Consider the following 13,622-nt stretch of genomic DNA (forward strand, 5'->3'; position numbering starts at 1 on the left):
CTAACAACTGTACGCTTTCGTTGGAATGCAATAAAGACACATGAAAACCAATTACAGAGCTACTTCTAGCCTCATTTTCATCTACCAAACAACAATGTCAGGGTTTGTACTGTTCGTATGTATTATTAATCCATTGGATGAAGTGATTCAAGTGACTTAGCTTTTAAAATACAAACTGTAAGAAGTGGTCAAATGGATGTGACACAAAGAACCACAGTACAAAATAAATTAGAATTTGGTTTAGAGAAATCATTTTTAAACCACATGATATAAACACAAGATTACCATCACTAACACAGACATTTATAAACAAACTGTTTCCTCAGCTCTTCTACATCACATTTTGAAGTGAGACATGTAAGCACGAGTGCTATCTACTGAAAATGGAAAATGTAGCATTACTGGTAGTATAGGGCTAATGCCAAATAATGAAACATCAGGGAATTCATGCTTTAAACAACAAAATCTAGATGTTTCTGAGGAAACTCAACATTCTTCAGGAGACAAAGCAAGGAGAATTCCAAAATATAAGCAGAAATATAGAGTTTTATATGTAAATGGTATTTATTTAGGGAAGTCCTCTCATACTGAGACACTTGGATCAGCAGACAGAATAAAGGGAATACTAAGTGCCAAGCCATAAATGTGCCCACGGAGGCTAGAGCAAAGGCACCCCACACTGGTCCTGCCAACTTATTTACTCTATCATTATTGTTGCCATTACTGACATACTGCTTAATTTAGGTTTAACCAAAGGACATTGTTTTGTAACTCAACCACAGCAGTGAAGAAATTTTGAGTTCAGGAAAAGCCCAATTTTCCAAGATTATATATATAAACATTCACTCCAATTCATTCAAAATTCAGTGTTTCAAGATGAAAAAGTTCTAAAGATATGTTTCACAGTAATGTGAACATATTTAACACCACTGTACTCTTAAAAATGGTTACTGGGGAAGGTGCTCAACATCCAATATCAGACTGCCTGGGTTTGTGTCCCAGCTCTGCCCCTCATTCCACCTTCCTGAGAGGCAGCCTGGCTGATCCAGCGGCTCAGGCCCTGCCGTCCACATGGTAGACCCCAATTAAGTTCCTGGTTCTCAGCACAGCCTAGTCCAGCCTGGGTAGTTATAAGCATTTGGGGAGTAAACTAGTGTGTCAGAGATCTACCTGTCTTTCAAATAAATTCAAAATTTTATAAAACTAATTAATATGGTGAATTTTAGTTTTTTGCTACAATAAAAAATTTCAAACATAAAAAAACAGGGAAGGCCTTAGGATTCTTGAAATACTGCACTGTTTTTATTGTAAAGTCTGTTGCAGGAAAAAAATGAGACAATTCTTTCACTAAACAAACTAATTTTTAGAAATAAGCATCTTTAAAAACTGCTGCATTGCTACAAATGAAAAATCCCAGTTTTCACAGTGAGATATTAACAATGTGTTAGATTGTATGTCTACCAGAGGATTTAAATCAATTTTCACATCCAACTCAGATGGAAATTTTAATATTTTAGCTTGTTTTCTTATACTAAAAATCTAAAATAGAGACTTTGAGAATGCTAATTCTGCAAAAACTCTTCTTCATTCTCACTCTTGATATTAAAATGACATAGTAGCAATTTTGCAAGAAATGCTATAGGAAGCTCTGAATTTCCCATCAAAACTTTCTTAAAGGAGTAAGAAGATTGTTCTATAGGTTTACTTATGCTATCCCAGAATAAGAACATTTTATACCAGTTACGTTCTGGAATGAGCTGAATAATATTCCTACATTTCTTAATTTATAATAGTCTAGTGCTTTTATAAAAAGCCTGATGAAGAAAATACAGTCATTTCTTATTTGTAGAAATCATTGTAGGAAATTAAAACTTCACTTACTTGCTATGTCTTAAGTGAACACAATCTATTTATCAGTTACTAAACATAGCAATTACAGACTGGACTGGCATCACTAACTAACTTACTTATCACTTATAATCTTTTCTTCCCCTTACCAAATGTCACTTCTCCATTTCCACTCTTGTCAAACAACTGGAAAGCCACTATGAACATGGAATCTGGAGCACATAAAACAGATTCAAATGCCAAAAACTCTTGATAGGAGATCAACCTGAAATAAAATATAAAATATTAACTGGTAAACAAAAAGAAGAATCAAGTATGTAATCTGCCTATACTATATAATCAACTATTTGATGATGAAGTGTAGTTTCTCTTTACAAAAAGTATTCCAGAGAACGAGGGAAAGGAGGAAAGGTGGGAAAAAGATTAGACTGTCACTCTTTGGTAACTGCCTAATAAATTAGTGGACTTATACAGTAAACAGGAGTACCTAATCTCACAAAAACAAAGGAAACCAGACCAAAACCAACAGACTCTGAATTGAAGGCTCTGGAGGAGAGCTCCCCAACCTCAGCGCTGCTGGTAGTTTGGACTGGCAAGTTCTGCCTTGCGCAGGGAGCTCTCCTGTGCACAGCTGAATGTCCAGCAGTCCCCTGGCCTCCGCACACCAGACAACTAAACATGTCTGCAGACATCACCAAAGGTCTCTTGGAGAGCAAAGTACTGCACTGAAATCACTAATCCAAATATAACCAACTTACAGAAAAATAGGAGGGATTAAAAAAATGTTGACCACCACTATAGAAATGCTAACTGCAAGCAACTACAAAACAATCAATCTGTGGTTGCAAGAAAACAATGACAAGGGAAGATAAAAACACCTTGGAAGATGAGGTAGGCATGTGGCACATTAGTTACGTCATCACTGGGTTGTTCATATCCCACATCAGTGCATCTAGTTTGAGTCCCATTTACTCGGTCTCCAATCCAATGAAAACATTAAAACTCCTGTTTCTCTAAAACATATCTACTAATACAGCATCATTCCTATCAACTGCAACTGGCAACAACCATGTAACTAATGCCCTGAATACTTTCTGCCCTCCTCTAACTCATTCTTCCAACTTTAGCCAGAGGGAACTTTTTTAATTTATTCTAAAAATTAGTTTTTATTCAAAATTATTCAGATAACACACAGTTTACTCACAATCCAGTAATTAAAAAAAAAATCCTTGCCTTGCATACACCAGGATCCCATATGGGTACCAATTTGTGCCCTGGCTGCTCCACTTCCATCCGGCTTCCCTGCTTGTGGCCTAGGAAAGCAGTAGAGGATGGCCCAAAGCCTTGGGACCCTATACCCGTGTAGGAGACCCAGAAGAAGCCCCTGGCTCTTGGCTTTGGATCAGCTTAATACTGACCATTGTGGATACTTGGGTGCTTTGTTTTTATTGGAAAGGCCGATTTACAGAGGGAAGGAGAAAGAGAAGGAAAGATCTTCTATCCGCTGGTTCACTCCCCCAAATGGTCACAATGGCAAGAGCTAGGCTGATCTGAAACCAGTGGCCTGGAGGTTCTTCTAGGTTTCCTATGTGGGTGCAGGGGCCCAAAGACTTGACCCACCCTCTGCTGATTTCCCAGGCCATAATCACGGAGCTGGACGGAAAGTAGAGCAACCAGGACACAAAACAGTGCCCATACAGGATCTAGCACTTGAAGGTGGAAGATTAGCATGTTGAGCCACAGTGCCAGCCCTCTTCTTTTTGTCCAAGATGTATTTATTTGAAAGACAAAGTTGGGGGTGGGGGAAGATACAGGGATAAATCCATCCACTGGTTCAATCTTCAAATGGCCATTGGCTGGGGCCAGACCAGACTAAACTCAGGAGCCAGAAGCTTTTTTTTAAAGAATATCCTACATTGATGCAGGTACCCAAGTAGTTAGACTACCTTCTGCTGCTTTCTCAGGTGCTGGGCCAGACCAAAATCAGAAGCCAGGATCTTTCAGTTCTCCCATTTGAATACAAGGGTCCAAGCACTAAGGCCATCCTCTACTGCTTTCAGGTAGAGGATGCTAAGGTGCTAAGATTAGCAGGAGTGAATCAGAAGTAGAGCAGCCACAACATGAACTGGTACCCATATGCAATACCAGCATTGCAGGTAGAACTTGAACCCCACCACACTGATCCATATGTTCTAACTAACATTATATGTCTTTTGATCAACATCTTCCCATTTCCCCTACCTGCAACTACCCAATCACCATTCTCCTCTCTACACCCACGAGATCAACATTTTTATATTCCACAGGAATGAGCTCTTGTGTGACTTGTCCTTCTGTGTCTGATTTATCAGCGGGGTCACTTTAAACATAAATCTAGCCCTTTTGCTGTCAGTTCCGAGAACCAGCCATGTTCTTTCAGCTCAGGATCACTGCCTGGTAATTAATTCTCTCCACAATAGTCCCCACCACCTTCAAGCTCTTACCCAGTCATTTTACTCTGGATACTAACATACGTCAGCTCAAATATCATTTCTTCAAGAGAATCAACCTAGAGCCCCAAATGACTTCAACCCTCACGGCATACCGTACAGCAATGTATTGTCCTTTCAGTACTCTTTGCACAACACTTAACTGAAATAATCATACAATTCATTGTTTAAAGGTTAATTATCTAGAATCTCCATTCCAGAAAGATATAGCATAGGTTTAATTCAGGCAAAAAATAGGATATTCTTGATCTGAGAATATATGACTTTTGATACAATACAAAAGCGAATGTAATTTTATATTTATTTTTTGCTACCATCCACTTAAAACATTTTGACACTCAAACCTGCAACTTGTTACCTAAAACACCTTGAAATATGCTCAAACTGCAAAGCTACAGTCTATCCAAAGCAATGATGCCTTTATTGAAGGAATAGCATCATGACAGTACAGACTATGTCTTTACTGTGCCTGTGTTTAAAAAAAAAAATCTTTGGTAATATTAGGTGCTTGAAAGGCTAGTGAATCCTGGGAAGTATGGCCAGTAACTGCAATTGTCTGTCAGGGCACATTAAAAATGCACTTTTTGCATTGGCGTATTGCTTAAAAAAAAAAAAAAAGCAATGGGGTACACATCTGGCACAGTGGTTAAGAAGCCCACATCCCAAATCCAGGTGCCTAGGGTTAAGTCCCATTCTGATTTCCATTACAGCTTTCTGTTAACACACACACTCTGAGTGGCAACAGGTGATGGCTTAAGCAGTTGCAACCCTGTTACCCATACAGGAGACTTGGATTGAGTTTCTGACTCCTGGCTTAAAAGGGATCCAAGTTGCAACTATTGCAGGCATTTGGAGAATGAATAAGCAGATGGGATATCTTTGTCAATTTTTGTCTTTAAAATAAAATAATTTGAAAATATGAAAATACAAACTGTAATTATTACTGCACAAATTTTAGGGAAGCAAAAACAAATGAAGTGGGATCAACATTGTGGCATAACATTAAGTAGTGGCCTACAATGTCAATAGCCTCTATGGACATCAGTTCAAGACCCAGCCACTGCATTTCTGACCAAGCTCTGCTAATATGCTGGGGAAAGCAATGGAAGATGATTCAAGTCCTTGAATCTCTGTACCCATAAGGGAGATATGGAAGAAGCTTCTGGCTCCTGGCATCAGCCTGGCCCAGCCATGGCTGTTGCTGCCATTTAGGGAGTGAACCAGCAGATGGAAGACTGCTTTCTCTATTTTTCTGCCCTGCACCCCTTTCTCTCCAACACTGCCTTTCAGATAAATAAAAGAAAATTTAAAACATTATTTATAAGAATTCAAACAAACTAAGTTATAACAAACTCTTACCAGGTATCACCACGACCTCATTAGGTAGGTTTTAAACTCTGAAGAAAATTACAAATCAATGGTATGCAAATACAAGAATAAATAATACAAATAGCACAGTGACGCAGGGCAAGAGGTACACAAAACCTTCACTTTCAACATATTTCACACATGTCTGAACTTTTTCACAATGTCAACATTCTTCTGATATGAGAGTAATTTAAAAATAAAATAAGCTGATAATGCATGCAAACAATCAAACATCTTTTTCCAAAATAGTCTCAGGAATTGAATATCAAAAAATATAATTACCCTGAAATACAAATCGTGTAGCTTTAAAAAAAAAAAAGTTGTGCTCAGCAGTAGGGACTTTTGCTGTATTTTATGAAACAAGCTCTTTTTCCTCAATCAGCAAGGTCTTAAACTGTCAGGGGACAGACTGAATTTAGCTCACAGATGCTTACTTTGGCATGCAAAGCATTATTTCTGTAGTTGTATTAATTGGCTACATTAGGAAATCACAAGCTTTCATATATAATCCAGATTTCTGATTTCCCTTGATAAACTGCAATCTTCTGGTTCCAACTAGCACCAGCTCCCTGGAGACAGGCTTAACACTTTTGCACAGATCACCTGCTCTTTGGGATTTGAAGGAAATAAGTAGCCCTTTGTTCAAAATAGTCTATGGAATGTATTAAATATCTACATTTTAGCTGTCAGCACATTAGATATTCAAGCAACTTAAGAGTCAAAGGATTCTTTAAAAGTTTAAAGAAGGCATCTCCTCAAAGACATTCAATAGGCGCTATGTTAGGGGGATAGTGAGTAAAGCCACTGCCTGCAATAACTGCATTCTATATGGGTACCAGTTCAAGGTCCAGCTAGCCAGTTTCAACCAAGCTCGCTGCTGGTATGCCTAGGAAAGCAATAGAACATGTATCAAGTGTTCAGGTTCCTGCATCTGCAGGGAGCTCAGGAAGAAGCTCCAGACTCCTGGCTATGGCGTAACCAAGCCCTGGCCATTGAGGCCATTTGGATAGGAGACTTCTCCTTCTGTCTCTTCTGTGTAATTTGACTTTAAAATAAATAAGTAAATCTAAACTAATAAATAAAGACATACAACAAATCAGTAGGCCTATGAATAGTTTCCTAACCATGCCTTCAGTTTGATGTTCTGCCACTACAAGAAGTTTTCAGGAAAATGCTCACCAATCCCTGAGTACTGTTATACAGGGTGACTTATTTAAGAAAATCATTAAGAGGGCCCGGCGCGGTGGCGCAAGTGGTTAAAGGTCCTCGCCTTGCACGCCCGGGATCCCATATGGGCGCCGGTTCTAATCCCGGCAGCCCCGCTTCCCTTCCAGCTCCCTGCTTGTGGCCTGGGAAAGCAGTCGAGGACGGCCCAAAGCTTTGGGAACCTGCACCCGCATGGGAGACCCGGAAGAGGTTCCTGGCTTCGGATCGGCATAGTATCGGCCCGTTGCGCTCACTTGGGGAGTGAATCATCGGACGGAAGATCTTCCTCTCTGTCTCTCCTCTCTGTATATCCGCCTTTCCAATGAAAAAATAATAAAAATAAATCTTTAAAAAAAAAAAAAAAGAAAATCATTAAGAAAACACACAAAAGTATTAGCAACTCAAATATGTCACCTAAACACAATACTCAGCCTTATAAAAACGAATGAATTTCTGGGCCCGGCGCAGCACCCTATTGTCTAACGTGCTTGCCTTGCACACATCAAGATCCCATATGGGCACTGGTTCTAATCCCAACAGCCCTGCTTCCCATCCAGCTCCCTGCTTGTGACCTAAGAGGGCAGCAGAGGATAGCCCAAGGCTTTGAGACCCTGTACCTATGTAGAAGACCTGGAACACTCCTGGCTCCTGGCTTTGGATAGGTGTAGCTCTGCCCATTGCAGTCACTTGGAGAGTGAATTAATGGACAGAAGATCTTTCTCTCTGTCTCTTCTCTCTCTGTATATCTGACTTTGCAATAAAAATAAACAAATTTTTTTTAAAAACTGAATTTCTGACAACATGCTATCACTTGCATGTGCCTTGAAAATATTATTACGTAAGAAGCCATTGTTTAAGAAAATGGAGTTTGATTAAGGGATTACGAAAAAGTTCTAGAGATAGATGCTAGGGACAGTTGCACAATCATGCAAATGTACTTCAGGCTACTAAACTCTATTCTTTGAAGAAGCAGAAATAGTAAATTTTACCTTACATATATTTTAATACAAAAAGTCACCTGAGGTTTCTTAGCTGTGTATGTGTCAAAATTCGGCAAATATTTGTTTAAGATCTATGTTTTTCACTATGCGTAATTTTATACCTAAACAAAAATATTCTAAATATTGAATTCTAGTTAGTAATGTGCAAGCTGAAATATTAAAATGTCAGAGTCTATAATTTACTTAAAATGTATTTTTTCAAAATAAGATGAAGTAATACAAAGATGGAGAGCTATGTGGAAAAGCTAGCTAGCACGGTCAAATATAAGTGGTAGAATATATGTGGTAGATATATAAGTGCTCACTATAAGATTCTTTCAATTTTCTGAACGCTTGGGAATTTTCAAGAATGAAAGGTTTGGGGCGGGGATAGGGAAGTATGGGCTGGTAGACAGTCTCACCTAGTTCAAGCCTAAGGCATTACTCACCACATTATACTATAACAATATTTTTCAGAAAATAAGAAAAGGCTTGCTTATCTGCTAACACAGAGCAACATGCTATAGAATAATGTTTAAAACTTTTTCCTTTATTCTGCCACAGATTTTCCTATCACTAGAAGAGCCCAAGAAATTTTCTAGTTGAACATGCATAAATAAGTTAATAAATGCTGAATGCATAAACCACTAATGAGTTCACACCTCAATTTTTTTCTTTTAATGGAGATTAATTGGCACTTTCATATTCTGTTTACAAAAATATGCATTCATTTTATAACTTACTATAAATAATATATTTTATTAATTTCAAGGTGTGTAATCTTAAAAATTTCTATTTTAAATTTTGAATTTTATCATATAGTTCTGCATAGTCTAGGATTTCCCTCCCCCAAATTCCCAACTCCCCAAATGATTTTTCCCATATTGTCACAACAGTACATTCCTTCATACGGAGTTACAATTCCATCAGTCTGCTATTTAAGTGTGTATTTTAAAATTCTTCTATAAGATCTTTTTTTTTAATGTTTTAAATTTATTCATCTTCTTTTCATTTGAAAGGCACAGAGACAAAGAGACAAACACAGAAATCTTCATTTACTGGTTAAGTCTCTCAAATGCCTGCAACAGCCAGGGCTTGGCCAGGCCGAAGCAGGAGAGCAAAAGTCAATCTGGGTTTCTCACATCTGTGGCCAGGATCCAAGTGCAGCACCCCAGGGTGTGAATTAGCAAGAAGTTAGCTCAAACAGTAGCTGAGATTCAAACCAAACTCTTGAATATGGGATAGAAGTGTCCCAAGCAGCGACTTAACCATTGAGCCACACACCTGATATTATAAATCCCTTTTTAAGTTACTGAGTGGAAATTAATAAATTGCCAAAACATTAATGAATTAATTTTGCAATTCTTTAAAGCAATCAATTTCTGCACAAAAGGTTCTGTACCCACGTTCAACCAAAAGGAAAACATTCCACCTCCACACCTCCAAAAAAGGGAAAACTAGTTTTCTGCATTATTGGGAAACAGAGCTTAAAATTAAATTATGACCAGGCTGTAACATAGAAACTATGATTCTAGAAGTTAATATCAAACAAACAAGTGTCTAAATATTTTAGATCAGATCACATAGTAATATTGCCTAAAATCTGCATTTAATTCCCAAAAGTGTTTTGCTTTTCATTATGTGGCAAAAACATCAAACTTTAAACCACAATCTCACAAACAATAATTGGGTAATGGCTTTAACTTTTAAACAACCCAGCATGCTATTTATATCACAGTGCTGCTTTTACTTGGCTTTCCGCAGCGTGTACCTGTATCACACAACGCTGCTTATTTTGTCATCTGGAGGAAGAAGACGGGGAGGAAGAGAAAAGGAGTTCACAGACTAGAAAACATGGGAAGTGGGGGTCACATTACAAAAGAGCCCCTGGCACTTGTAAGTAAGTCTTAAGCTCACTTTTCCCACACATTTGGCCAGATTATTTACATTTCTCTTTGCCAGTTATTCCCATTCAGTCTTGGTGTCAGATGACTAGAAGTACTATTGATGGGTTTCCATTCAAGGGATATACTTCCAGGAGTCATTACACATAAATGACCTTAGACCAAGGACAGATCTTGGAATTAAGAAAAACACATACTAAATGAACTATTAGAATTTTTCATCACTATTCTAAATAAAGGGTATAAAACAGAAAACATTATAATTTCACCAAGAAAAAAAGAAGATTAAAACTTCTATATTACTGGACATGTCAATCAAACTCTTGAATCTTATTTTCCTTAATTGTCAGATGAAGAAGGATTGGTTTCCTGAAATAAGTCAAATATTATCAAAGTCTTCATTTTGCTGAATTAAAAATTATAGGAGAACCTTTTACAGAAGAGTCATAGACTGAGGCATAGACCTTTAGGAAAACCTATGATCTCAACGGAGAAAAATGCTGACACAAATCCATACATTCTCACTATATTACAGGAAGATTATTCATGGAGAGGAAGCTAAGAATCCCTGTGCTTCTAGAAAATTCCACCTTGTCTCTGCTTTAGAAAGAATGTGTGCTTTATATATTCATTTATACTTCAAGATGTAACCCTATGAATCAAGATATTTGCTTAATCTCAATCTAACTCATTCCAAAGATCAGGAGAAAATGAAGTTTAAAAATTGTTTTACAAAGTAAGCTAGGTTTTTCTTTTAAGATTTACTTATTTTTATTGCAAAGTCAAATATAGAGAGAGGAGGAGAGGCAGAAAGGAAGATCCACCACCCAATGATTCATTCCCCAAGTGACCACAACAGCCAGAACTGAGCTGATCCAAAGCCAGGAGCTTCCTCCAGGTCTCCCACGTGGGTGCAGGTTTCCAAGGCTTTGGGCCATCCTCTACCACCCTCCCAGGCCACAAGCAGGGAGCTGGATGGGAAGTGGAACTGCCGGGATTAGAACCGGCACCCATATGGGATCCCAGCGCGTTCAAGGCGAGGACTTTAGCCACTAGGTCACTGTGCCAGGGCAAGCTACGTATTTTTAAAACTTCTTTTTAAGCTAGGTATTTTAAAAACTTATTTTTAAAAACGAAGTATGCATTAATAAGGATTATTAGATTTTATGATACTATACAAAGTACAAAGTACATTAGTGATCTGGTGATTAAAGCTTTTGATTGTACTTGGCCACATGAAAACATCCTACTTTAATGACCACATTTCAGGCCAGTACTATAGGAAGCTCCAAAAAAAGATACACTCAGATGAAGTAGGGAAATGATCACAAAATAAGTATCTGAAAAAAATACAATTTTTTTTTAACTTAGACTGATAAAAGAAGTTTCTAAAACAGTACATAGGAGCCTGGCACAATAGCATAGCAGTTAAAGTCCTTACCTTGAATGTGCCGAGATCCCATATGGGCACCAATTCTAATCCCGGCAGCCCCACTTCCCATCCAGCTTCCTGCTTGTGGCCTGGGAAAGCAGTCAAGGATGGCCCAGAGCCTTGGGACCCTACACCCTCGTGGGAGACCAAGAAATAAATTCCTGGCTCCTGGCTTCAGATCGGGGCAGCACAGGCCATTGCGGTCACTTGGAGAGTGAACCATCGGATGGAAGACCTTCCCCTCTGTCTCTCCTCCTCCTCTGCACACCTGCTTTTCCAATAAAATAAATAAATCTTTAAAAAAATTTTTTTAAAAATAAAAACCACCACGGGCAACACCAGCATCCCAAGGGGGGCACCAGTTTGAGACCCAGCTGCTCAGCTTCCGATGCCACTCCCTGCTAATGCACCATGGAAAGCAGAAGACGGCTCAAGTGTTTGGGCCCCTGCACCCATGTGGTAGAACTGGATAAAGCTCAAAACTTCTGGCTTTGGCCTGCCTGTTGCAACAATTTAGGCAGTGAATCAACAGATGGATGTCTGTCTCTTGCTCTCTCCATAATTCTTTCAAATAGATAAATAAATCTTAGAAAAAAAAAAAGAGTACTCCAAAAGCTCATGAAAAATGACATTAGAGTATGAGTTTTAATAGATCTTCAAAAGATTTTCTGAGAAGTCTCAGATGAAAATAAGAACAAATACTCTGAAAATATCTAAGTGCTTATTTACCTTTAATAATTTTAAAGAAATTATCATTAAATATTTCAAATATCTTACTGTCTAATCATTGAGAGACTCTGATAAGCCAGTACAACCAACCTCATTCTTTAAACATCAGACACAAAATGTTCACAATTTCTCCAATAGTTGCCACTTATTAATAATACATAAAATTTTCAAGGTATAAAATAATCTTTCAAACATATGTTGAGTATGTAATAAATATCCAAATTAATAGAGTACTAATCCTGGCCTCCAAGAATTAAGATACCATTCTAATTTAACCATTGTAATAGCTGCCCATAACTGATTCTCACTGCATGTTTCTCTTTTCCCACTCCCATATGTCATTTTCTAAACCTGATCATGGCTGTGGTAATAAAAGGAAGTTGAAAGACTCCTCGGGTGGGTATTTCACATAGCACTTAAGATGCCACTTGAGGGTTCCATTTCCCATGTCATCATGCTTGGTTTTGAGCTCCATGCTTGAGTCCAGCTTCCTGTAGTGTACACCCTGGGAGGCAGCAGGTGTCAGCTCCAAGAGTGGAGTTCATGCCACCACATGGGGGGCCTGGATTGGTCTCCCAGTTCCTGGCTTTAGCCTAGTCTCAGCCTTGGCTGTTGCTAGCACTTGGAGAATGAATCTGTTTGTCCCTATGTTAGTCTACCCCTCCCTCTCTTCCCTTTAAAAGCATAAAATAAATTTTAAATCATAAAGAATAAATATTAATTACTGTCTGGTTTTCAAGGTTTTTCACTATAGATTGCAAAAAGAACCTGAGCCCAAGATATGTGAATATAGTTTGAAAGCACCAGAACAAACCAAAATCGTCTGAATATAGTTTGTACAAATATTGCAGTTCCTCCATAAACTGTCCAGATGTAACTTTAATAAACATAATGGTGGTGCTTTCTCCTTGAGCTGAGTAAACTGACACTCTAGTAAGATGCACCTGTTACTTCTGCGACTTCATACACCCATACACCATCAGGCTAAAAATATCTGCAAGACAGTCACAGCCTACATGATACAAAGACCAGCACACAAGGAACTCCATTTCCTACAGCACAGAAGAAATACCACAGCCACTTAAAACACCTGCAATACAACCTTCCCACCCACCACCACTCAATAAAACACTAGTGTTCCTTGATGCCACTACAGTTCCCTATTCAGGAATTGTCCTCCTTATCTGTCCAATTCTCAGCAAGTTCCTGCTACTCCTATCACTCAACTATCATCATCAATAATGCGCTATTGACAACTCAACAGAGTGAGCTGTACTTCCTTGGGTGCCTGTTGCATTTTTCATACATGTCTAGTACAGCACCTGATTTTTGTTTGGTCAATTGTAAAAAATATGTAAGTCTATTTTTATTGGGAAGCCAGATTTGCAGCGAGAAGGAGAGACAAAAAGATCTCCCATACACTGGTTCACTCCCCAAGTGGCCGCAATGGCCAGAGCTGAGTCGATCCAAAGCCAAGTAACAGGAGCTTCTTCTGGGTCTCCCATGCAGGCACAAAGTACCAAGGTTTTGAGCCATCCTCTATTGCTTTCCCAAGCTACAAGCAGGGAGCTGGATGGGAAGTGGGGCTGCCTGGACATGAACTGGTGTCCATATGGAATCTAGGTGCCTATTAAGGCGAGAATTTAGCCACTGAGCCATCATGTGA

The 13,622-nt window shown here is 38.6% G+C and overlaps 1 protein-coding gene across 1 annotated transcript in view; it reads right to left on the reverse strand.

The window, feature by feature from the left end:
- SLC25A12 (solute carrier family 25 member 12) overlaps positions 1–13,622 on the reverse strand; it is an 89,780-nt gene that overhangs the window by 53,140 nt on the left and 23,018 nt on the right. Inside the window, exon 4 of the mRNA XM_040971714.1 lies at positions 1,998–2,113. Within this exon, the coding sequence (XP_040827648.1) occupies positions 1,998–2,113 (116 nt within the window). The remainder of the gene's footprint in view (positions 1–1,997; positions 2,114–13,622) is intronic.

The sequence above is a fragment of the Ochotona curzoniae genome, unplaced genomic scaffold, assembly GCF_017591425.1.
Source record: "Ochotona curzoniae isolate NIBS_2020 unplaced genomic scaffold, NIBS_Ocur_1.0 contig_2210, whole genome shotgun sequence".
Lineage (NCBI taxonomy): Eukaryota > Metazoa > Chordata > Mammalia > Lagomorpha > Ochotonidae > Ochotona > Ochotona curzoniae.